Genomic DNA, 22550 nt, shown 5'->3' on the forward strand with positions numbered 1-22550 from the left:
TCCTTCTTGTTCAGCCATTTCAGCGGCAAATGCACCGTACACCCGTGACTCACATGGTGACAACAGCGCTGCAATTATGTGTGCTGGTATCCATGACCTGAAGACTCAAGCTCATGTGTAAGAGTCATCCAAATAACCGCAGGTGGTCTTGTCCCTGAAGATCGCTTTCTGCTGGCGATCGATCTTAAAGCCTAATCAGACAATAATTTACCCCACAACGACTCTTGAGAGTTTTTGTCCCGCTACCCATAACAAATTGGAGTCTTGGTCAGTGAAGTCATCGTTGATCACAGCTCAACGGCAACAAAATCTTGGTGAACTACTACACATTCCTCCCACCGGGGCGCATCGTATCATGTCTGAGCCAGGTAGTAGTCTCGACGGTCCGTCCTCCAGGCCCTCTGCGAACCGTGAGCGCGGCGGTCGGCCGAATCAGTCTGAGAGCGGCGGGTCTCAAAACACCTACGATGGTCGTGGTCGCGGTGCTGGTTCCAGAGGTAATCGAGGTCAAAGAAGAGGCAGAGAAAGAGGCCAGGGAAATGGCAATGGCCATGATCGAGAAAATACTTCCTCTGCCACATCACAACCCCAGCCTTTTGAGCCCGCAGCGCAAGGCAGCTCTGGCCAACCTCCTGGCGGCAGCTTCGGTGCTCGCCTAACCGAAGCTGCCTCGAAACCCATAGGCGACTCAAGTGGCTCTCAACCTCAAGCCAGCGAACAAGAGGAGGAAGGCGAGGTGTGTTTCATATGTGCGAGCCCCATCGCGCACGTCTCAATTGCACCCTGCAACCACCAAACATGCCATATTTGTTCCCTGAGGTTAAGGGCACTGTACAAGACACGCGCGTGTGCTCATTGCAGAGTAAGTAGAAATCCAAACAGTGTGCAGACAGAAGCCAGACTAACAACCTTCAGACAGAGGCGCCATTTGTGATCTTCACCGACAACCCGGAGAAACGATTCGAGGAATTCCATGACAACGATTTTGTCAAGCTTGACGACAACTTGGGAATCAAATACGAGAAGGACGTCATACTGGAAGATACAGTCCTCCTCCTTCGATACAACTGTCCAGACAGGGACTGCGATGTTGCCTGTCTAGGATGGCCCGACCTGCATCGACACGTCAAGACCAAGCACGGGAAGATGATGTGCGACCTATGCACGAGAAACAAGAAAGTGTTTACCCACGAGCACGAACTCTTTACCTTCGGGGAACTTCGAAAACACGAAAAGTACGGGGACGACAACCCTGGCGCAGTGGACCAGTCTGGGTTTAAAGGACATCCGGAGTGCGGCTTCTGCAAGCAGAGATTCTACGGGGACGACGAACTCTACACCCACTGCAGAGAGAAACACGAAAGATGCCACATCTGCGACCGAAGAAATGGCGGAAGAAATCCGCAGTACTACCTGAACTATCAAGAATTGGAAAAGCACTTCGAAGCAGTACACTTTGTCTGTCTAGACGCTGAGTGTCAAGCCAACAAGACCAACGTCTTTGAATCAGAGATGGACCTGAAAGCTCACCAACTGTCAGAGCACCCCAACGGCTTGTCCAAGGACGCCCGCAGAGACGCACGTCTGGTCAATCTTTCTGGGTTCGATATTCGAACACCGTATCAACCACAACGTCGTGGTGGAGAGAGAGAAAGTCGGGGCGGCGGAAGAGACAGAGAAAGAGAAGGTCGTGGCGCTGGAAGAGGGCGGGACCCGAACGCAGAGCCACTACCCATGTCCAGCGCCCAGCCTGTCGGTCGGGCTGAACTTGCATATCAAAGACAACTCGCCATCAGCAGTTCTCAATCTGTGTCCAATAGAAATTTCGGCGGACAGCTCACACAAGCTGCACCAACACCTCGTGCTCATCCTGCAACTGCACAGCAACCACGACCCTCCACACCCACTCTCGAAAACCTCACTTTAGACTCCTCCACCCCGTCGCCCGCCAACTTGACTCCTCAAGAACAAGCACGCGCCGTCCGCCATCAAACCGTCACGGACCGCGCCTCAACTCTCCTGAAAAACGACAAAACCAAACTCTCACAATTCCGCACCCACGTCTCCGCATACCGCAGCGGCACCACCTCCGCAAACGACCTGATCGACTCATTCTTCTCGCTCTTCGACTGCCCCAGCACCGAGCTGGGGAAATTGATCCGCGAACTCGCCGATCTGTACGACGATGACACCAAGCGCCAATCCCTGCTCGAAGCGTGGAACAACTGGCGTAGCATCAACGAAGACTATCCCAGCCTACCCGGTCCAAGCGGCACACTGCCAGGCGTAAGCAGTGGTAGCGCAACCACTGGCCGACGTGTCTTGACGTTGAAAAAAAGCACAGCGCAGTCGTCTCGATCTGCCGTCTCGAGACAAGGATCATGGGGTAACGCCCTTTCCGCAGGCACAAGTCGCGACCCGTTCCCTGCCCTGTCAGCTACCAACGGTAGACCGGGTGGCAAGACGGGGCCGTCGTCGCAAGCTGCTTGGAGCAATACTCCAGCACCGCAGATCAATAACACGACACCCAGCGCCACGCCTGTAAGTCGGCCTGCTCCGGTCACCTCGGCATCACAGCTCCGCGCATCGACGCGGAACAACCCGCCTCCCAGACAGACGGAGGACATGTTCCCGTCGTTGCCCGCGGCTGCAAAACCCAATACCTTGATGGCAGGCTTCTATACCCGTGGATCCGGGCGGCTAATGGGATCGAGCCACAATTCACCTGCTGGCTCAGGTACAGCCACGCCAGTGAATGCTTGGAGCAACGGCGGATCAGCACCAACCCCGGCACAGGCTGCTGCAGGTTATGATGGTGAAGCCGGTGGTGCTGGCGAAGCCATGGGCAAGAAGAAAGGGAAAAAGTCCAAGAAGGGCGAGACTTTGTTCCACTTTGGATAGACCTTGTCTATGTATGGCGTGCGGCAATTTCATTTCTAGAGAGTCTCATCGGGTTAGCCACAATTTACTGCTGAGTCACGATGAGGTACGACCCGTGGAAAAGTTCAAGCGTTCTTCCGTGTGATTTGGTGCCCTCGAAAGCAAATAAAGACTCTGATTGCCATCCTAAGGCTGTGCCACTATTCATAGTGCTATCATTGAGGACTAAGGCTCGTGCCTGGTGGTGGCGAGCTCACCCGATAATGTTGCTTGTTTTTGCGGTATGCCTATGCCAACTTTCACACATCTCAACCCTCAAAGCAGCTCGCAAGTGGATCGCTTGTCTTTTCTCTCGTCGCTGATCCGACTAATAGTCACTCATAGTGTAGTCATCGTCATAACGGAAGATTGCACCAACGAGGTCCCGATCTCTCTTCAACTCTTTCATGGCCTTGTATGCACTTTTGACATCAGTGAACTCGAGGGAGCCATAACCGTCGTGAGTCCAACTGTACTCGATCACTCTGCCAGAAAGGTTGAGGCGTGCCAGCTTCAGTGGGATAACGGAGTAGTCATCGTCGTTGATGTTACCAATCAACAGAATCCTCGTGGCTTGCTCATCGCCGTAGATCGCTTCCTCAATTTCGCCATTGCAAGGGTATGTCGGATCGATAGGCTTCCAGGTACGGACAGTCGCGCCGTTGATCTCAAACGGAGCTTTCTCTTGTTGCTTGTACATGGTGTTCGCCGCGGTTTCATAGCTGAAGACGATACGAGCGGTCATGAAGGAAGTTGCTCGACCGACAGGGCCATGGAGCTCGATGGACTCCAACGATCCTCCGCGGACAACGGCCAGAACATCCTCAAGCGTAGTGTTGAGCGGAATTTGATCGACCATGACGGTGCGATATGCGTTTGGCGTAGCGGCGGCACTCTCAGGCAGGTATCGAACTGGGTGCTCGACGAACGGGCTGTTCCTGACCCAGACTGCGTCTGCGCCCGCGACCGCTTCCATAAGCTCGGCGTCATCGGCGAAGATTGGCTTGTTCTTGTTGACAAACCACTTCGGCTCTCCATCGAAGTGGCTGGGAAGCTGGACAGTAAGACGAACAGGTCCTGATGGGCCACAACCGGAAGATGCCACAGCAGTGGGGGTTGTAGCAGCGTCCTCGACACCACGTGTTTGCATTCCCGGCTTCTCATCTCTGTCATTGGCGTTCACGTTTTCAAAACCGACGTTCCCTAGAGTCGACACGTGGAGGCTGGTGATGTCAGGAATATTCGCTCCAACCTGCGGCTGATTTGACTGGTGATAGTATGTCAGCTCGGCAGTGTCCTGGGGATTTCGTGACATACCTGGTCTTGCAGTGGTTCTTCTCCCGAGGAAGACTTCCTTCCATACTTTGCGAGAAACGAAGCTGGCTATGTGGAAGCCAGTGAATCGTTCAACGTGTAGACAAGAGCAAGGTGGCCGTACGAGTCGAAGTACTGGGTTTTCGGCTGTCTGGTATGGTTAGTAATCACATCGTTTGTATAGTACAACGCAATCTTACCAGAAGACGAGGCTTTGTCTGTGCCTGAGGTGCACCTACTCCAATCTCGTCCTCTTTGTTGTTATCACTGTGACCACCCCTGAGGCCTGAGCCTTTCGCGAGTTCTTTCTTATCCATCTTATCTTGACCTCCTTCTGGAGATTCAGGCGAGATGTCGATGAGTTTGTTCCCGTTGACTGTTGCTTTGACAGGAGTTATTGGTGATTTGTCCTGGGTTTTGTTGTCGTCGGCGATAGCAAAGTGTTTACGAAGGGTGCGTCGCAAAGCCGATGCTGGTGAATCGTCGAATTTAGGGTCTTTCAACAATTCCAGGTTGAAGAGCTGTGTCTCGTCGAGCTTCACCACGTTTGGCGCCGCGGCTACAGGCTCAGTTGTTATGATTGTTGTTGATGGATCTTTTGATTCGACTTCGTCCATCTGTCGTTGAATCGCATCATGAAGTTTTCGCTCTTCCTCACTCCTTCTCAGTCGTGGATGATTGCGGTAGAATGCTTTCAGATCCGCATCCTCCACATCGCTCGACGAATGTGCCTTCTTCCTGGTCTCCTCTTTGGTCGCACCGTCCTTGTTTACGTTGTACTTGATGATGGCGCCCAGGTTGTTCACGGTGGCAGTCAAGCTAGAGATCTGCTGCAGATTCTTTTTGAGCTGTGATTCCAACCCCAGGCAACGTTGGACTTCCTGGGTCAGTGCAAGTCTGGTCGAGTTGTGCGCCTGCTGTTCATTGACCAAGGCCAAGCACAAAGACTGATTGACGGTCGAAGAGTCGGGGTAAGTGACATTGACAGACGCCGCGGGGAGAATTGGGCTGGACATGGCTGTGGTAGGTACAAAGGAAGCAGCATTTGGGTCCATGTTCGGACTTTGATCCTGGAAGAGAGTGTTTGCCTATGTACTTGGTCAGTTGACAATGGTTGGCTATCAGAGGTGACTGATATCTAGGGTTGTGATGGGAAGAGGAACTTACCTGGATACCATCAAACTCCAGACGAGGTCTCTTTGCAGGACTCCTGGCGGCTCCCTCTACAGCCGATCTCAGAGCAGCAGGACCCAACTGTAAGCGCGACTCACCAAGGTGAGGTTTGATATGTGCATTGAAGAACTCTGGATCAGCCGGAAGAGGATGATTGTGAGGATCGAGCATCCGAGTGGCTACGTCGGCAGTTTTGTGTCCCAAAGACGCGTTGAGGGTGCGGTCTGAAGTTTTGGGCATAGAAGCTTTAGCGAGGTTTTGAGCAAGCTGCTGGTTCAGATACTTGGTTGCGATGGAAGTGAGAGAATGAATGTTGTCGACCGGAGTGAACTTGAAGCTGCCCAGCTGGGCCTGGTTGAGGTCTTGTCGCTCCATGGGAGGATATGTGAGCAGACGCTCAGAAGGCTTGGTTGGAGGCATTGAAGAGGGTGATCTCAATGATGCGATGAAATGAGGTGAACGAAACGATAAAGGAATGTGACCATGAAGAGACAATCAAGATTGAATATGTTGAAAGGGTGGCCGACAAGACACAGACGATGTTGTTGGAGGGTGTCAGAGAACAAGCCAGAGGGAAAGAACGATGATTTTTTCTTCCGTCGTGAAGTGCAGGCACGACTCTTACGCACCTCGACTCACTCACCTCACTTCTCCTACTATGAACTGCTTCTCCAGCTAGCGGATTATCCATCACCGCCATGGTCCTTGATCATGATGTTTGGTCATCAGGTCCGAGTCCGTCTTCTGCACCTTTCAACATGGTGTCCATCCTCAACATTCGCAACCCACAGCAAAGTCGTCGGATAGCAGATGTCAATACGCAGAATGCAAAGCAGACCAATGTGTCGACACGATAACCTCACTCACCGCACTGTGGAAGTGTGACAACATTATACGCAGGCATAAGAGCAATGTGCTAGGTGTTGCCATGGTCCGTGCACTTGTCAAATCAACATGATTCTTGTTTCGCAGAATTGCAACTCTTCCGTCGTCTTCGTCGCTACCCACGAGGAAGTCACATGATGGCTTCATAAGCGTCCTCTGCTGCTGGCACGACCTGTTTCAGCACAAATGGACCAGTTGAGGATGACATTGGCAACATGAGAACAGTCCTGGTGCGCGGTGACCATTGTCTTCTAACTTGCAATCCTGCTGTATTGAAGTCGACAGACATTGAGAAAGAAAACAAGGACACGGGAAAGAGCATAAGGTCGAAGAATGATTGAAAAGCTTTCGAAGCTCATCCCATGCCGAAGTGACAATTCCGGGTAAAAGTCCGGAGTAACAACCAGTCAGATGTCTAGCAAGGGACTCTTTTTCCCTTTTCCCGTCCAAGCGAGATAAAATCGTGCCACCATATCTCTGTACTGCGATTCGACCAGCAGAACGGCCGGCTGTGGATGACGAGATATCCTCGCATCAAAAGTTCTAGCGCAGGCCCTTGCCCGACAGGGAGGGACAGGCTTGGAAATCAAGGCCGCAGTCATGGGCGGCGCCCAGTCGACACCGTATGGCGTCTCCCGGTAGATGGCCGATGCTTTCCGCCGGTTATGCGGTCGATCTGAACCACCGCACATGACTGTCACCATCCATGTAAACTTCCCACCCCGGAGGGGTAGAAACACTTGGCACATGGTCTTGGAAGACCTCAATGGCTAGCTAAAAGAAAGCCCCGTCACCCCCAGCCATTCAGTTCCTTCTTCCCATCAATCCTCCGCCCTCCATGGCCATGCAACTAGTCTTTGAGGGGAAGGTGCGTGTGACCAAGCAGGGGTACTGCTGCGTTACCATGCCTAGCCTGACGTCTTCTGTCTATTTCGACTACGATGATGCTCTTACAATCAAAAGGCCACAAGTGCCGGCCAGCATGGATCATCGGTCTTCCAGGTCGCAGTACCCGTCCTGTGTCACCGTCCCTCCGGCCTTCTTGCAGGTTTGTTTGATTCTCTCGTCCCGAACAAATCAGTCCTTCTTCGTGTGTTCAACCTCGACGCATCAAACACATAGTGCCAATAATCGTTTGACAACATGGACAAGCCCACGGAGAAGCCTTCCGAGTTTGACCATAGTCAATCGCCGCTTGAGAGCGAGAAACGTCTGGAGAATGGTGCTCCGGTCGCGGTCCTGAATATTGCTGACCCCGATGAGGGTTTGAGCGAAGAGGAGAGAAGACATATAGTATGCCCTTTGTGCGATATGTGCTAGGTCGACGCTAATAACCCGATTTGCAGGATCGCAAGCTGCTGTGGAAGCTTGATCTCAAACTCATTCCATGGCTCACGCTCTTGTATCTTATTGCATTTCTTGACAGAACGAATATCGGGAACGCCAAAATCGACGGGTTACAAGAGGACCTGAAGATGACCAACAACCAGTATAACAACACATTGACAATCTTCTTCATCTCTTACTCCGTCTTTGAACCTGTCACTCAAGTTCTCCTGAAGAAGTTCAAACCCTCCATTTTTCTCCCCGCGATCATGTTTCTTTGGGGCGTCTCAATGACATGTATGGGACTTGTGCATAACTATTCCGGACTCTTGGCTACGAGATGGTTTCTGGGTCTGGCTGAAGCTGGATTGTTTCCTGGTAAATCAACCTGGCCGCCGTTTCGAGGCTAAAACACATATTGACCATTCCCATAGGCGTCAACTACTATCTGAGTTGCTGGTATCGCAGATCAGAATTCGGCATTCGTGCAGCAATCTTCTTCAGTGCCGCGGCTCTTGCTGGATCATTTGGTGGACTGCTGGCAGCGGCCATTGAAAATGTAAGTGGTTGATCTCGAAAGGGCAAGACGGGCAGGGATAGGATTCTAAGCGCGCACAGATGGATGGAGTGGCAGATAAGGCCGGCTGGTCTTGGATCTTCATCCTTGAGGGGCTTTTCACTGTGATCATTTCGTTCCTGTCATTCTTTATGGTAAGCATGTTTCATTCGAATGTGAGGCACTACGCTGACGGAAAAGGTGCATGACTTCCCGGATGACGCCAGATTCCTTAGCGACGACGACCGTCGCCGAGTGATCCGACGCTTGAAACTCGATCAACAGTCGAGTGCTGAACATGAAGAGTTCAAGATGGAGTACTTCTGGGCCAGTCTGAAAGACTGGAAAACTTGGACCGGCATGCTCATCTACATGGGATGCGATGGAGCTTTATACGCTTTCAGTTTGTTCCTCCCTACAATTGTTGCGCAAATGGGCTACAAGAGCATCCATGCTCAGCTTCTCAGCGTTCCACCTTATGCTGTCGCCGCGGTCGTGACTATTTTCATTGGGTTCGTTGCCGATAGAACAGGTTGGAGAGGTGAGTTTCCAGGCCAAGTACCTGGAATCGCCTGGCTAACAATCTAAGGCTACTGTAACATGGTGATGGCGCTGTTCGGAATCGCAGGATTCGCCATGTTGCTTGGATCGGGTTCGCCGCATATTCAATACGCTGGGGTCTTCCTTGGAGCAATGGGAATCTATCCTTGTGTCCCCAACACGATTTCCTGGGCTGCGAATAACATTGAAGGCGTCTACAAGCGTGGTATCTCACTAGGATTCATTATTGGATGGGGAAACCTCAACGGTAAGCATATCAGCCTTGAAAGTGAGCAGCCTCAAACGTGAAACCATACTAATCTACCCATACAGGTATTGTGTCGTCCAACATCTATCGCGCAAAAGACAAGCCGCGGTACAAGCCAGGCCACGCTGTTGTGCTGGCATACGAAGCATTATTCCTGCTCGGAGGGTCGATTCTTCAACACATTCTTCTCCGCCGTGAGAACGCGAAACGTCGGAATGGCAAACGTGATCACTGGGCTGAAGGGAAGAGTGAAGCCGAGATTGAGAAGTTGGGTGACAAGCGACCTGATTTCATCTACACATTGTAAGGACATGCGGAGACGAGGTCATTCTGTGGCTGTGTTTTGGGTTGTCTGCAAGATTGGGACGAGAAGTTGGCCATGAGTAGCGGAAGCGAAGGCAGACGTTGACTTTGTAGGGATGCCTGTTCCCAGGAAAAAGGGGCAGTGACTGGCGCAGAGCCATACAAGGACACAACATCGATCCCCGGCAGTATTGTTGGAGTCCAAGGTGCCCACCCTCTTCATCGTCGCTGGAACCTGCAGGCAGCTGGAATATCTTTGGCAAGTAGCGAAGTGTGGTGAAGCGGATTGCAGGCCTCGACGTAGGTGCTCTTGCTTTGCGAGAACGGCGACTACAATCTGAGGTGAGCATTGAAATAGTAAGCAGAGTGAAGAATGTTGACTCGGCAAGACGATGGTCATAAGCTCTCTGTACGCTGCGCATGGAGATGATACGTAAAGCTGCAAGCTAGCTCATACGCCTTTCTACCGGGCTCATCATATCAGAAAGCGGACTGATCAAGACTCCATGGTGGTGAGACTAACAGCGAAGGTGTTGAGCCAAAGTACATGAGGCGATGCTGTTGCCAGGTCAGGGAGAGAAGAGATCTGATTGCATACAATATCAGCGCCTAAGGCCTTGGCTTCCGCGCGTGTTAAAGCCACCTGTGTAATCTGTTGTCAACATTTAGCCCTTTCCGGTGTTGACACCTCCATCTGTACAGTGGCTACCTAGGTAGTGCATCATGTCTCGTTCGGCAAACCAATCACAGCCTCACTTTGAACGAGGTGTCTTCGACCGTCCTGTAGAATCCTCATTGTCGACCTCGTCTGCCTTTCGCTTCCGTGAATTTTGACCGGCATTCTTGGACGCGATCCAGGTGTCTTGCATCTGTCGAGCCAGCCGAACCTCTGCCATGTTCGCTTGAAAGGTGTTCTCCAAAGCATCTTCGCCGATCTTTCCTTCTTGCCAGTCCCGAAGCTGTCTTTCAATAGTCTCGAATGCCTTTCCCTTCGCTGGGCGAATGATGATGCGTTCCGTCTCAGAAAGGATTGCCATGTCAGCTGTGGTCGCATTCGAAGCTCCTGGCTGGCTGTTCTGTAAGTCGGCCTCTGCGGGCACCGAACTCGACTTTGACGACACGACGGCCTTATCCTCGACCTCATGGCCAGCAGCCTTTTTAACATTCCCAGTGTTCTGCTTTGATGTCTGCGCAGATTGTCCTTCACTCCTAGCCTCAGGTCGCAAAGCATCCTCAACTATGTCATCCTCCTTGATAACCGGCGATGGACACTGGTCCTTAGGGTAGGATGGGTGATAATACCGAGGCTCTAAGCCCGGCATGAACCGCATGATGTCTTTGACGTATTGAGGCACATAGGCGTGGCTTGTGCGATTCACGTCCCTGAGGGACGGTGATCCGTACTGCGGCAAAGGCACCATGGAATCCCCAATGCAATCTTCCAAGACAAGACGTACAACTGCTCGCACAAAGTCCCTCATATCCGGCCATTTCTTCCACTTCTTCGGATCCATAGCTGACACTTTATTGACCAAGGCATGTAGCCAGTTGGAGAGTATGTAAGGCCGGGATAAGAATTCTTCCGCGCTGACGCGCACCCTATTTCTAGTGAATTTCACGCCGTAAGGTTCCACAGATGCCCAGACAAGGTCTTCGTTGGCCTGAGATCCAATTCGGCGTCCAACGTAGATAACATGCACAACGCCACGAAATCTCTCGTCCGAGATACGAATGGTGGGATGCAGTGAGCTAATTACCGTTAGCTCTGCCTCACAAGTACGTTGAGCAGACTCACTCAAACTGAATGTTGCCATCACGTTGCTCAGGTGGCGGCTTCGAGAGGGCAGTCTCGAGGTCCGACATGGTGCTCCTGGCGACCGGTCACCTTTCTTCGTTTTCTCTTTTTGGTCAGGATCGGCTAGGCAAAAGGCGATATGGCCATGTCATGGGAGACCGAGCCCGAAGAGACTCTCGCAGAGGAACAATAGATGACGAGACAATGAAATTGAAGTCAAGGCACAGCGCAGAGAAGGATTTCGAGCTGTCAATGCGGAAGAGCTATAGCGACAGTAAGCTAGCAGAGAGAACGTCAGTGGAAGTCAAGCCCGCGTTCCCCAATTCGAGCAATGAACACTCACAAATAAATCCAGGGCGGTCAATCCCTCCGCCAAGCCAACCGCTGATATTGCGAGCAGTGAAGTGAGAGGAGTTGAGTGCCGGCAGAAACCGCTGGCGAGCTGTAAGTGAGAAGAGGTGCTTGAAGGTAGCTGATGTTTGAGCAAGAGAAAACCGAGAACCCGATAAGTGTGACATGATCCATTACTATATACTACACCCTGCTGCTTGTGAGCTCCAGAAATTCATTGGCCCCAACATCAAGATAGTCGCTACATCTCTCATTACTGCTTCTTCTGTCCGAGCTGGCTGGTTTCCTTGTCGAACGCCGCATAGGTGACCTGTAACGAAGCAAGGGCCGAGATGCCAACATAAAGAATTGACAGTAGGAGTAGTCCGACGAGGAAGCCCATGAAAATACCTATGCAGCGTTAGCGATGGGTCAACATTGTAGAGGCTAGGCGGTACATACCAGGCGTAAAGAATTGATATCTGTGAAACAATGGTCCATCAATCAAGTGGTTCTCTGTCTGATTACTCGCGCGCGCACTCAAATCTCTCTTCAAGTCACTGTGCATTGCATCCTGGATCTGCGACTCCATCTCGTATTCCGTCTTCTCCACCTGCGTGGCCATGAAGCCACTGTGTTTCGCGCGAGTCGTTGTGTAGAGAATAGTGTACTTCTGGCTCGGGAGGAGATCGAGGATCGATGCAAAGAAGGCATCATTCGAGGACAGGTCCGGCTGTTTTGTGGAGGATGATGGTGCAGGGAAAGAGACTTTCAGGACGTGTGGCGAGGGTGGCATCTGAGCTGGGATGGCGCCCGTTGATGCGTCGATGTCGGTCACTTGCACGCCGCATTTCGTCTTGAGCGTCTCTATCCAGCTTGAGGAGTCTATCGTGCCGGCAACATCTGGAACGATGATGCTACTCCGGATGCCCGTGCTTGGCCTCTCTGACACTGCCTTGGCCAGTACGGGTGTAGATTTCATAGACGTGTAGTCTCGGCCGCTAACGCCATGCTGTGATATGAGAATGTAATATTCTGAGGGGCAAGAGGATAGCGAAATGGCGACATTCGAGACCAGGGAGTCCGCCGATTGTAGCCGAGAGTCGGGATTGAGGAGCCTGCAGTAAATGTCATTAGCTTAAGCCGATAGAATTGCAGATGCTCGGAGGTCGTACTCTGACGTCGAAAACATGAAGAAGGGAGTGGTGTCAAGGTAGCCATGGGCGCATCCAGTGGCGAGCGCCAGAGCGCAAAGCCCTAACAGATGCATGGCTTTTGAAGGTGTCTGATGGATGTTGTTGTAAAGCTGTAGATATTCGAGGTCAATGAATGATGTATGGCCTGCAGATAGAAGAGGCAATGCGGCCGCAGCTTCAGCCTTCTTCCCGCCGCAGACCAATCACAACGTCTGATATCTTGGCACTAAATCCGAGGATACCTGCTAGGTAACGTCGGAGGCACCAGAGAACATAAAAGCAGATTTAGAGCATTGATAAGCCTTGAGAGACACGATAGATCAGGACGGTGCACGAGTGGCATTGCCTTGCTACGGTAGTCCTCTCATGAAAGGGTCAAGTCTCGCCCGGCTCGAAATCTGTGTAGATCCCAAACTCCAATCGCTGCGCTGTTCATGAAAAATCATCCATCGGCTTGTCCATCAATTGCACACCCTGAGAGCTAGGATGCGAGTCCGTCTCGTCGGCGTTGTGGTTCAATCTTCTGCTCAGGCTCCCACTTCCTGAAGCCACCGGTTTCCTACCACTCCCTGCAGCACTTCTCTTCAATGAGCCGATCTTGGAACCTTGTTCTTGCTCACTGGGAGCCGGCGCCGGCGAGTCCGACTCCTGGCTGTCATCATCGAGCGGAGGAGGTATGTGAGGTCCCGGTCCACCACCGCTGAACATGCCCGGCATATGTAGACTGTCCGGGGATGCCTCAATCTGCCCGTTGGTACCGTTAGTAGTCGATCCCGCATTCACCGTCGAGTTTCTGTCGACGGCAGACTGATTTCTAGCTTGGATAGGTGAGCTCTCGGCACTACCGGGCACCTCCAAGCTTGCTCGTTTAGTGGCAGACATGCCAACTCCGCTCACGCTCCGTCCGTGATCGGCTGTGCGGGGGCTGGCGATAACAGGGAACCGCCCGACACTTCCGTCAGTACTCTTATCGCGTCTGTGTCGATTTGCTGGTCCAGGACTCTTGTCTCGTTGCCTCTGCTCAGTGATGGCTCGAGCTCTTGCTTCCATGTTAGCACGTCTTGAACTCTCATCGGCGTTGCTGACGGCTCGATGGCGATTTGACATGCTGTTGCTGCCCGCGAGAGTTGAAGACTGGCGCTTCAGCTCGCCAAAGATGGCTTCCTTGTGGTCGAATAGATCTCTGACCAGCCGATATGCATGTCGCTCCTCCAAAGTGAGGGAATTCTCTGTCCGCGGTCGAAGAATACAAGGCGCCAGCGATTGAGCTAGCGTCACGACGTATGCCTCATCGGCCGACGTCAGGTCAATAAGTCGCGTAAAATGTGTCGCGAGAGCATCGAGCGTGGCGATGTTGTTGAGACGGAGTTGTCCCAGGGTTGACTGTAATACCTTGACTCTAGGTGTGGCATCCATCGCATCGGTAGAAATAGGATTCGGGCCGGCATCTGAAGTCGTTGCATATATGGTCTTGATGATCTCATACACTTGGTTAGATACCAGAGAGTCTGTACTGTCGGTTAGTCATAGCGGAATCACATGTGAAATTGTACATACCAGGTAGCTCGAGCAGATAGAGCTTCAGCACACTTGCAACAATTGGTATCTCATACTTCTCGAGCACTTCCCGAGGGACTGGAGCCCCGTTGTTGATCTGGTTCCTTAGGTGATGCGTTGCTGCCAGTGGAACATCAACAAGCCAGACGTTTCTTCTCGCCTCATCGCCTTCCAGGTCAGGGTAATGACTATCCAAAAATGTCAATATGGAAGTGACAATGATTGGCACCCGCTTCCGGTCAGCTCTGGCTCGCGCTTCTAGATCGACTCCGAAGGTCTGGTCATCCACACTCCCGTAGTAGTTTTCATATGGTGTAACTTTGGGCACATATGCTCCAGTTCTGTAGTTCTCCAGGAAGTACCGCAAATCTCCCAGAGGTTGTATGGTCTCCTGGTAAAGCATCATATGGTCGACCTGGCTTTGGAAAGACGGGATGCTGTTGCTGATGGTGCCAGAAAAGTCTAGTATCACTGATTTGATGGCTTTCAACCGGTCGGTTTCGCATCGCTCCAAGAACTTCAAATGATCCATGATCGACTCCTCCAGGCTACATCTTAGCAGATCAAGTTTCCGAACAGCGGCCTTGTATTTCTCATCTGCTTCCTTTGCTTCACGTTTGAGGCGTTCAGCGGGTGTCTCGTTCGGATGGGGATTGTTCAATGGATTCCAAGCTTGTAGGGTTTCCGTGATATTGCCGACTGTGGGCGATTCTAGAATTGACCCGTCTTGAGATGTCCCCGTAAACGATCTTCCCATCGGTTTCCTCTTCTCTGGCACGCCCGTTATCTGGAACACTCGGGGTTTCCATTGATACTTCATCCTCGAGCTGTTGGCAAATGTGTTGCCCACACTGCCAATAAGTCGCAAGAACCCACGGTCTATCAGATCCTGTCCGATTCTCTCAGCATACCCTACGCTCGACGCCTTCATGTGCCGTTGGATGTAGTCAACGATATCGGTTCCAACGGACACGTTCTGATATGTACCTAGAATGGGTACTTTGTGCTCGTTCAGCGGAATCTTTTCAAGCATGTCCATGAGGAGAGCCCTCAACTGTTCTGGCATGTATGTTTGCTCGCCTAGGTCGACGGGCAATTCGTCAAGCTCTTCTTCTGGAAGAATTATTCGAGGTGGAGGCGGACTTTGTGGCTTGGGACTTCCGTTAGGCTTCTCCTGGAATGCCAGCTTGTTCTCCTCTTCCAGATCTTCCATCAATCTGCACTTATTGAAGTACTGGCTTCGGAGTTTCTTGGCTGCGTCTGCTTGTCTGTCGTGGGCTTTGATCTTCGATTGCAGGTCGTCTTGTGAGTTTTGTATCCTTGTCGCATGCGCATCGCACCACCTCGAGAATGGATTGACCACCAGTTCGCGGATATTGTCGGCGATCTTCTTGTGATTCTTAGTCGCTTCGACCATTTCACTCCGGACTCCTTCGTAGGCCTGTCTTCGTCAGTATGTGTGTTGTAGCCTTTTGCGACGAAAGGCGCACCTTGCGAACACTTGCGCCGTCATCCCTCATGAAGCCACCAGTCATTCGATCGATGCTGGGCGCTATATCTCCCAATCGATCGCTGTACAATTCTTCTGCATCTGCCCTCATACTTGCGATTGTAAGGATTTGCTGATTTTCTACCACGCCCTGTTGTAGTTTCTGAAAAAGCACCCCTAGTCCGCCAGCATAATCCGGGGACCAGAATGATTCGGCAAAGCCGATCCCTTTCGGCCTGGTCGCAGGCGCAGGCGCTGTCTCGGTTGCCATGATCGCAGGAGCCTGGTCGGTATAGGCTCAAAGAGGAGGAGACTTCGCTGCCGGAGTGGCAGGGATCGGAGACGTGTTGCGCAGATTCAGATCCTTGGGCGCAGGCGCGGAGAACAGCCTCGCAATAGGCGAGCAGGCACGTAGGGGTGGAAGAGCGTTCTTGAGGCAGGGTAGAGCAACCAAGGCTCACTAGATCCAAACCATCAGGTTCACGATGCGTAGAACAACACCAACCCAGAGGGAATCCTGCAACGATCTAAAGCCAGGAGCAAGTCGGATCTGAGACACGAATTTGAAGATGACCAGGAATAGCGTACAAGACGCACTTGGATGGGGATGAGATCAGTCCCTTAAGGTTACCGCCCCCATCTTTCGTATTACTTGCTACCCTCTGTCGCTCCAACCAACCAAACCGCGTGAACAGATGCTTGAACACGTCAAAGAATAAGCTCTGGCTTTGGCGTCATCCCGCCTAGACCTGCCCGCCAGTCCGGAGAGTTTCGCTATTGACAGTTGGACAGCACTGCTACAGACAGTAGCAGTTATCTCTTGGAATGACCCGTTGGTAGGGCTTCATTTCTTTCTATGAATAAATTTCCTCGTTGTCATTTTTGAGCATCAATAGACTACCACATACAACAGGCAGTCACGTTCACGCATAAGAATAAACCATATCTGGTTGCTTCATCATAGGACGGACGGTGACAGGATACCTTCATGATGGGGAAACCTCGACAGTGCTGTATTAACCGACGATTGCCCCTACCGCGTTCTGTAACGTGCTCCGATCTGTTCCCGTGGGCGATTGTGGTGGAACGCCCCAGCTACGAGTAGAATTCCATGCTTGGAGGTCTGTTGACTGACTCACGCAGAGCTATTCACTCCACGAGTCCCAAATTCTCCTCAGCAGGCACAACGCGAATGGTGTTGGTGTGACCCTGGCCGCCTCTCCAGCCTTGGACGCAAACAACACTGTCACCTTCATTCAAGACACCGAGCTTGATGGCTTTGGCAATACCCCACTTCAATCGCTTGTCGACATCCTCTTGCCAGTCGGTTCCGTTGAAGTCAGGCTTAGGTTCTGGGAACAGGAATGGATACACTCCTCGGTAGAGGTGAGCGTATCGTGAAGCGGTAGGATTTCTCGTAACCATGATGATGGGGCACACAGGTCGGTATTTCGACACGAGCCGCGCGGAAGAGCCGCTGTTTCAGAGTCAGTCTAGGGACGTGAACGTTCAGCTTGGAGCATCTTACCTCGTAGTCAAAACAAGAATAGCACCAGCGTTCAATTCCATACTGGCACCAACGGCGGAAATGGCAACAGACTCTGAAGTACCAATGGGCCGAGGGCAGCTTGTCCTCAATTCATCGAACACATTGGCATAAGGAATGGCCACCTCTGCCAACAAACAGGTTTCGTGCATCATGGACACGGCCTCCTTGGGATAATTACCTTTAGCAGTCTCACCAGACAACATCACACAGTCAGCACCGTCAAGGACGGCGTTTGCGACATCGGAGACTTCAGCACGAGTAGGTCGAGGGTTGTTGGTCATCGATTCCAACATCTGGGTCGCGCAAATTACAGGCTTTCCCTTCATGTTGCACTTCGCGATCATCATCTTTTGAGCGATGAACACCTTTGCTGCTGGGATTTCGATTCCAAGATCTCCACGGGCCACCATGACGCCGTCGGTCTCTTCAAGAATCTCATCGAAGTTGTTCATGCCTTGTTCGTTCTCGATCTTTGCAATGATCTGAATCTCTTTGCCATCTTCTCCAAGAATTTTTCGGATGTGCTTGATGTCCTCACCACGACGAATGAAAGAGGCGAAGACCATATCGACGCCGTTCTTGACACCGAATCGCAAATCGGCGATGTCTTTCTCTGACAAGGCGGGGAGATCGACGTCAGTGCCTGGAAGGTTGACACCTTTCTTGGACGAGATCTGCCCATCGTTGAGTGCCCGCACTCGGATAGTCTTGTCGTCGACAATTTTCAGTACTTCGAAGGATTGGATGCCATCATCGACATAGATCAACTTGCCGGTGTCAATGACCTTGGTGAGGTTCTTGTAGTCCAGGTACCTGACTCAATTAGCCAATGTCGCTCGCACAGTCATAGAGGCACCTACAGGTTCTTGTCATCACTCGCGGTAGCGTACTTGTCGTCCGTCGTAATGTTGAACTCAAGCCCGGCCTTGATTGGGATGTCAGCGTCGCCAGGAGTGTTGCCCGTTCGGATTTCTGGTCCTTTCTATTGACGATTGTTAGTCAAACATCGAGCTTTGAAGCGATCAACTAACCGTATCGAGTGCAATTGCAACCGGACGGCCGGAATACTCTTTGGCGGATGCTCTCGTGTGGTCAATGACAGATTGATGGTACTGAGATCATGGTCAGGACAGGTCTTCGTTTCTCTCTTCATTCTATCGTCATACCTCGTAAGAGCCATGGGAGAAGTTCATCCGGACCACATTAAGACCGGCTGCGATGCGGTGAGTTCACTGTGCATTTCGAGCCAATAGTGCCAACATACCTTTTCTCAGCATGGTAATCTTCTCGGCAGAGTTAGTTTTGGGACCTGGTAGAATGCTTATCAGCATGGCCTTTGTCTAGCAGAGAGTGTTTCGCTGTGACGTACCAATGGTACAGATGATGCTGGTACGGCGGTGGTTCTTCTTTGGCTGGTAGTTGATATTGAGGTTGCACTGCCATTCCAGCTTGGTGCGGTTGGCGAGGTGGTCCAAAGCGTCACCCATTTTGTCTGATGTATTCTTGCTTTTTCTTGTTCCTGTATCTGGTTGAAGGTGAGGGAGTGCTAGGTGCGCGGAGGTGTTTGTATCTAGCGGTCGGTGTCCGAAGCAGGCCTGAATGCGGTCAGCAACGCTCTCAATAGAATCCAAGCAAGGAGAAGAGGCGCGGGAAAGACATACTGTACCACTTTGGAGCTTTGAATTGCAGGTAAGAGTCGGGCAATCAAACAACAGATTTGGAGGGCACGGAGGTATTACCAGGAAAAAAGTGCAATAATGGTTGAGATATGTCCTAAAATTGTCGAGTTGGATGGAGCTCTCACGTCACGCCTATCTGGATCTACGCTTTTACTCGTGTAACACGCTATAGGCACCTGGTGGGCTGGGTCCAAGCTGAATGAGCACCTGTATCTCGGACAATAAAGCCGAGTAGCCCGCCTACAATCATGGCGAGTGGCATAGATGATTGGAAATGGAGGGCACATGCGGGTTACGAAATATGATTTCAAGCAAAAAGCAGATCTCATGGTGGGGGTCTGTCAATTAGGTTGATGAGCTTCTCAGCTGGCGTCAAATGCTCTCTGATTAGCTCTTCTGGTTTGTTGGCTGGAAACTGTGGACAGGATTTGAGGGTCCAAAAAGTGTCTGTTCCACTGCACTTGCCGATAAGATAAGCATCAAGGCATGCAGCATTCGGGGCGTCGCAGAAACTGTTTTTCCGCACCCCGGCCATTTCGGTTCTTCTGGAGGCTGTAGAGGGCGTGCTCATGCGACCGTGGTGTCCGATTTCAATTACATGCGAGCAGGCACAACATCAATCCAGTACCTTGTACTTTCTTGCTCACCTCGACGTTGTACCATCTACCCCGTCTGCAGTCCGTCTGCTCGATTCTGACATACCGCCATCATGGTTGTGAGTGTGGCCCTAAGCGTGCCGCAGGAACGTACTAAACGATACGCAGTTGGGACGTCTCACACACTACGCCGTCGACGCCGTTCTCATCTCTGCTTTCCTTGCAGGCGTCAAGAGAAGCACAGGTCTCACGTATGTCCCTCGACATTTCTTCATATCCACACACTTCTACCGAAACCGCGGTCGGACTAACTAACCCTAGACCAACCAGTATCAAATCATCCTCAATTGGCGAGAGTAAGGATATTCAAAGCTGGGTCGACCGATACCTCGGTGTCGGCGAATGGGTCATGGATCAGTCGGTCGCCATCATGGGAAGTAGCAGCTTTTTTGAGCGGAGACGATGAGCATAACACCTCGACCTGGACGCTGGGCACACTTTAACATATATTTACACAACGAGGAGTTACGGCGTGGGATTTCTATGGGGGGATGCGAAAGGATGGAGTTGCTTGGGGAGTCGGTCTGGTTTGAACTCAACTCCGGGAGGGCGCGATGGCCATGATTGGTATCATGGTCCTGTTGACCTTTGTCAACAGTGAATTACAAGATCACCTGTTTCCAGGCTTCCCCAGCGTGAGCGCTACGTAAACGGTCATCAATCCTGCCACTATTTCCTCTTCACGGCGGCCGCCGGAAGGTGTCATCCATCAGCCGGTCTATGTCAACTCGTTCATAGAACGAGATGTGTCCGAAGGGAACCCAGTATTGAGCCAACTTGTTGTGGTTGATCATGATCAGCTGCGAGGGGATAAACTCATCTGTAGTCTGTCAGTGATCTGCTTCCCACCAAGCAAAGAAAAGTATGAACTTACCATCTTGGAATCCGCGTAGCGCGACGTGTCCTCGACTCTTGACAACTCTTGCCCCGCGGAAAGGTTGTTCGTTCGCAATCCTGATCAGCCCGTTTGGTCCAATGTCATCAGCAATAAATGTGTGTTCGCCACGAGGGATGTTGGGATCTCCTGTCAGTTTCACCGCCTCGATAGCGCCACAATGAATACCATCATCCTCGTTCGCCATGGCTGCGGTAGTCGCAGGGACCTCGTGAGTCTCTTCCATCTCATCGTCCTCATCACTGTCGTCCTCCTCGTCACCTTGAGCAAGTCCTATCAGTGTGCGGAAGTGCGAATTCCTCACCGGTCTAGATGGTGCATCGGGCGCACGCTCCGTTTGCATCACCAAGAGGAATTCACATCCATGACCCGCGTAGTCTCCGACAAAAATGCCTTGGTATGGTTTCTCGAGCGTAGGAGTGTACAGAGCTGGATCGATGGTGCTCCAAGTACTCACTTCTTCGCCGATGCGTATGCCAAAATGCGTCATACCAACACTGAACTGAGACCATTGCCGTATTCTGAACGTCGTCTGCGAGATCTCCTCATACTTATGAGGCTTGTGACCAGAACCTTTGAAGTTGTCAACGCTGGCAGACCGTACTCGAGGCATCCTCGGGATGGTCCGTGGCGGCCAAAGCTCCATGCGCCTATCTTGTAGGTCTTCTGGTATATCCCGACACAGGAAGAACGAGGCGGATGTGTGATGGCCGGGCAGGCCCAAGGTCATTCTGATCTCTGCCTCCCACCATCCCTGGCGCGAGTTGAAGGGTATAGCCTCGTGCGGTATTTTTAGGATCGGATCGTCAAGCCAGAGATGAACTCTAGGCTCAAAGCCGTGGATGACCACGGTGGGCTTGTACGGCCACAGGATCCCATCAGTCTGTGTCCTCTCCGCTAGCAGTCGATAGCCTTCGATGCAACCTCGTCTGGGATCGAATCTGCATATCATGATCCTGCCAACATGGGGGTCGTCTGATATCCATATCTTGTTTCGCGGTAAAAACCAATATGGGTGATGCGTTATGTAGAGATCGCGATATGAAGAGGATGGGTATGGACTGTCTGCCGGAAAGTCCTTCGAGGGGATGTTCGGTCGGAGAAAATTCGACCATAGTCGATCTTCCTGTGCGATCGAGCGCAGCTGGCGGCATGTTCTGGAGACAGATACCAAAGACTGACAGGGGAGGTCGCTCAGAATCTGATAGATTACCTCTGGAGGTAGACGGAGGAAAGGCGCATCTTGATCGATCTTTATGACAGCATCTGATGGAAGAGGCGTTGAGGCTCTTTCCATGCCGCCTGTATCGACGTGGCGTCCAAATATTCCCATGGCCTGAGATCATGAGACAACTAGGAAACTCGGCTGAGGGCAACGAGGACGGGGAATCATAAGTAGGGGCACTGAATCATGCATGCGGCAGGCAGAGAGTGTGTGCACGTTGTGTAAGTGGTTGTTTCTATCGTGGCGGCGCATCTGAGGATGAAAAGATTGAGGACTTTAGAGAGAGTGACTCAATATCAAGGTTGTTCTCCCCCACCTCTACCGAGGAATGATACTGTCAGCCCCAGGCAAGCCATAATGAAGATCTCTGGATCCCAAGGCTTGAGAAACAAGCATTGCAGGGACGGCAAGCACGCGATCCTAGCAACAAGCGTGCCGTCGGTCAAAGTGGAAATGATTACGCAGGGAACTTGGACCGAAGTGGCAGGTGAGGATAAGTGATGTGAGATCATCTGAAAGTCGAGATGCACTGCTTTTCCCGGGCTGTCAAACAACCCTCGGAGGTCCCCACCCGAGGATAGTATCAAGAATGCAAGATTCAAGTATGCTGGCATCAAGCTACACCTATATAAGAAGGCGAGGTTCACTCTGTCATACAATGTGGGAGCAAGAGGCTGTTTGCGCATGTAACATGGAAGGTCTTGCTACGAACCAGCGTTCCTACATCGACAAGAATGATTCGGCGTGGCTTTTTGTGATGCGACATCGACTGCATGTCTCCTCCAACGGGCCGTGGATCTGGCATTTTCTTCTCCAGGATTTTTATGCACGCTGATTCATGTGTACGTCCGCAGTAATCAGTTGCGCACTAAGATGCCTCCATGATTCTTTGGAC

At 51.7% G+C, this 22550-nt stretch overlaps 9 protein-coding genes across 9 annotated transcripts; 3 read left to right on the top strand and 6 right to left on the bottom strand.

The window, feature by feature from the left end:
* Window position 1: 1 nt before the first annotated feature.
* Window positions 2–3017, top strand: EDD37DRAFT_110792 (nuclear receptor). Its single transcript, XM_062809212.1, has 2 exons — window positions 2–862; window positions 916–3017. Exons 1-2 carry the CDS (start codon window positions 356–358, stop codon window positions 2899–2901), a joined length of 2493 nt encoding a protein of 830 aa, XP_062667203.1. The 5' UTR covers window positions 2–355; the 3' UTR covers window positions 2902–3017.
* On the bottom strand, window positions 2896–5826 carry EDD37DRAFT_672975 (uncharacterized protein; the record flags this gene model as incomplete). The annotated part of the gene is made up of 5 exons (XM_062819466.1): window positions 2896–4216; window positions 4237–4302; window positions 4358–4384; window positions 4434–5321; window positions 5401–5826. 5 exons carry the CDS (start codon window positions 5824–5826, stop codon window positions 3248–3250), a joined length of 2376 nt encoding a protein of 791 aa, XP_062667204.1. The 3' UTR covers window positions 2896–3247.
* Window positions 5827–7237: 1411 nt separating this feature from the next.
* On the top strand, window positions 7238–9662 carry EDD37DRAFT_110920 (retrograde regulation protein 2). The gene is made up of 7 exons (XM_062809214.1): window positions 7238–7584; window positions 7638–7995; window positions 8052–8176; window positions 8236–8328; window positions 8375–8714; window positions 8763–8981; window positions 9047–9662. Exons 1-7 carry the CDS (start codon window positions 7435–7437, stop codon window positions 9286–9288), a joined length of 1527 nt encoding a protein of 508 aa, XP_062667205.1. The 5' UTR covers window positions 7238–7434; the 3' UTR covers window positions 9289–9662.
* Window positions 9663–10036: 374 nt separating this feature from the next.
* Window positions 10037–11147, bottom strand: EDD37DRAFT_611839 (uncharacterized protein; the record flags this gene model as incomplete). The annotated part of the gene is made up of 2 exons (XM_062815315.1): window positions 10037–11033; window positions 11080–11147. The coding sequence occupies 2 exons, from the start codon at window positions 11145–11147 to the stop codon at window positions 10037–10039; spliced, it is 1065 nt and encodes a 354-aa protein (XP_062667206.1).
* Window positions 11148–11447: 300 nt separating this feature from the next.
* Window positions 11448–12934, bottom strand: EDD37DRAFT_111703 (BIG/ATPase V1 complex, subunit S1). Its single transcript, XM_062809216.1, has 3 exons — window positions 12585–12934; window positions 11872–12527; window positions 11448–11820 (listed from the first exon to the last, which is right to left on the bottom strand). Exons 1-3 carry the CDS (start codon window positions 12677–12679, stop codon window positions 11684–11686), a joined length of 888 nt encoding a protein of 295 aa, XP_062667207.1. The 5' UTR covers window positions 12680–12934; the 3' UTR covers window positions 11448–11683.
* EDD37DRAFT_581392 (uncharacterized protein) lies at window positions 12777–16251 on the bottom strand. The gene is made up of 3 exons (XM_062814419.1): window positions 15653–16251; window positions 14163–15603; window positions 12777–14113 (listed from the first exon to the last, which is right to left on the bottom strand). Exons 1-3 carry the CDS (start codon window positions 15920–15922, stop codon window positions 13038–13040), a joined length of 2787 nt encoding a protein of 928 aa, XP_062667208.1. The 5' UTR covers window positions 15923–16251; the 3' UTR covers window positions 12777–13037.
* A 549-nt stretch (window positions 16252–16800) lies between these two features.
* Window positions 16801–18687, bottom strand: EDD37DRAFT_659141 (pyruvate kinase; the record flags this gene model as incomplete). Its single annotated transcript, XM_062819021.1, has 7 exons — window positions 16801–17128; window positions 17180–18013; window positions 18061–18182; window positions 18232–18312; window positions 18367–18413; window positions 18465–18509; window positions 18570–18687. 7 exons carry the CDS (start codon window positions 18685–18687, stop codon window positions 16801–16803), a joined length of 1575 nt encoding a protein of 524 aa, XP_062667209.1.
* Window positions 18688–19588: 901 nt separating this feature from the next.
* Window positions 19589–19941, top strand: EDD37DRAFT_652690 (uncharacterized protein; the record flags this gene model as incomplete). Its single annotated transcript, XM_062818474.1, has 3 exons — window positions 19589–19594; window positions 19644–19726; window positions 19797–19941. The coding sequence occupies 3 exons, from the start codon at window positions 19589–19591 to the stop codon at window positions 19939–19941; spliced, it is 234 nt and encodes a 77-aa protein (XP_062667210.1).
* A 137-nt stretch (window positions 19942–20078) lies between these two features.
* On the bottom strand, window positions 20079–21857 carry EDD37DRAFT_111984 (uncharacterized protein). Its single transcript, XM_062809218.1, has 2 exons — window positions 20410–21857; window positions 20079–20355 (listed from the first exon to the last, which is right to left on the bottom strand). The coding sequence occupies exons 1-2, from the start codon at window positions 21761–21763 to the stop codon at window positions 20216–20218; spliced, it is 1494 nt and encodes a 497-aa protein (XP_062667211.1). The 5' UTR covers window positions 21764–21857; the 3' UTR covers window positions 20079–20215.
* Between the last annotated feature and the right edge of the window lie 693 nt (window positions 21858–22550).

The sequence above is a fragment of the Exophiala viscosa genome (genome assembly GCF_022695815.1).
Source record: "Exophiala viscosa unplaced genomic scaffold EDD37scaffold_10, whole genome shotgun sequence".
NCBI classification, from domain to species: domain Eukaryota; kingdom Fungi; phylum Ascomycota; class Eurotiomycetes; order Chaetothyriales; family Herpotrichiellaceae; genus Exophiala; species Exophiala viscosa.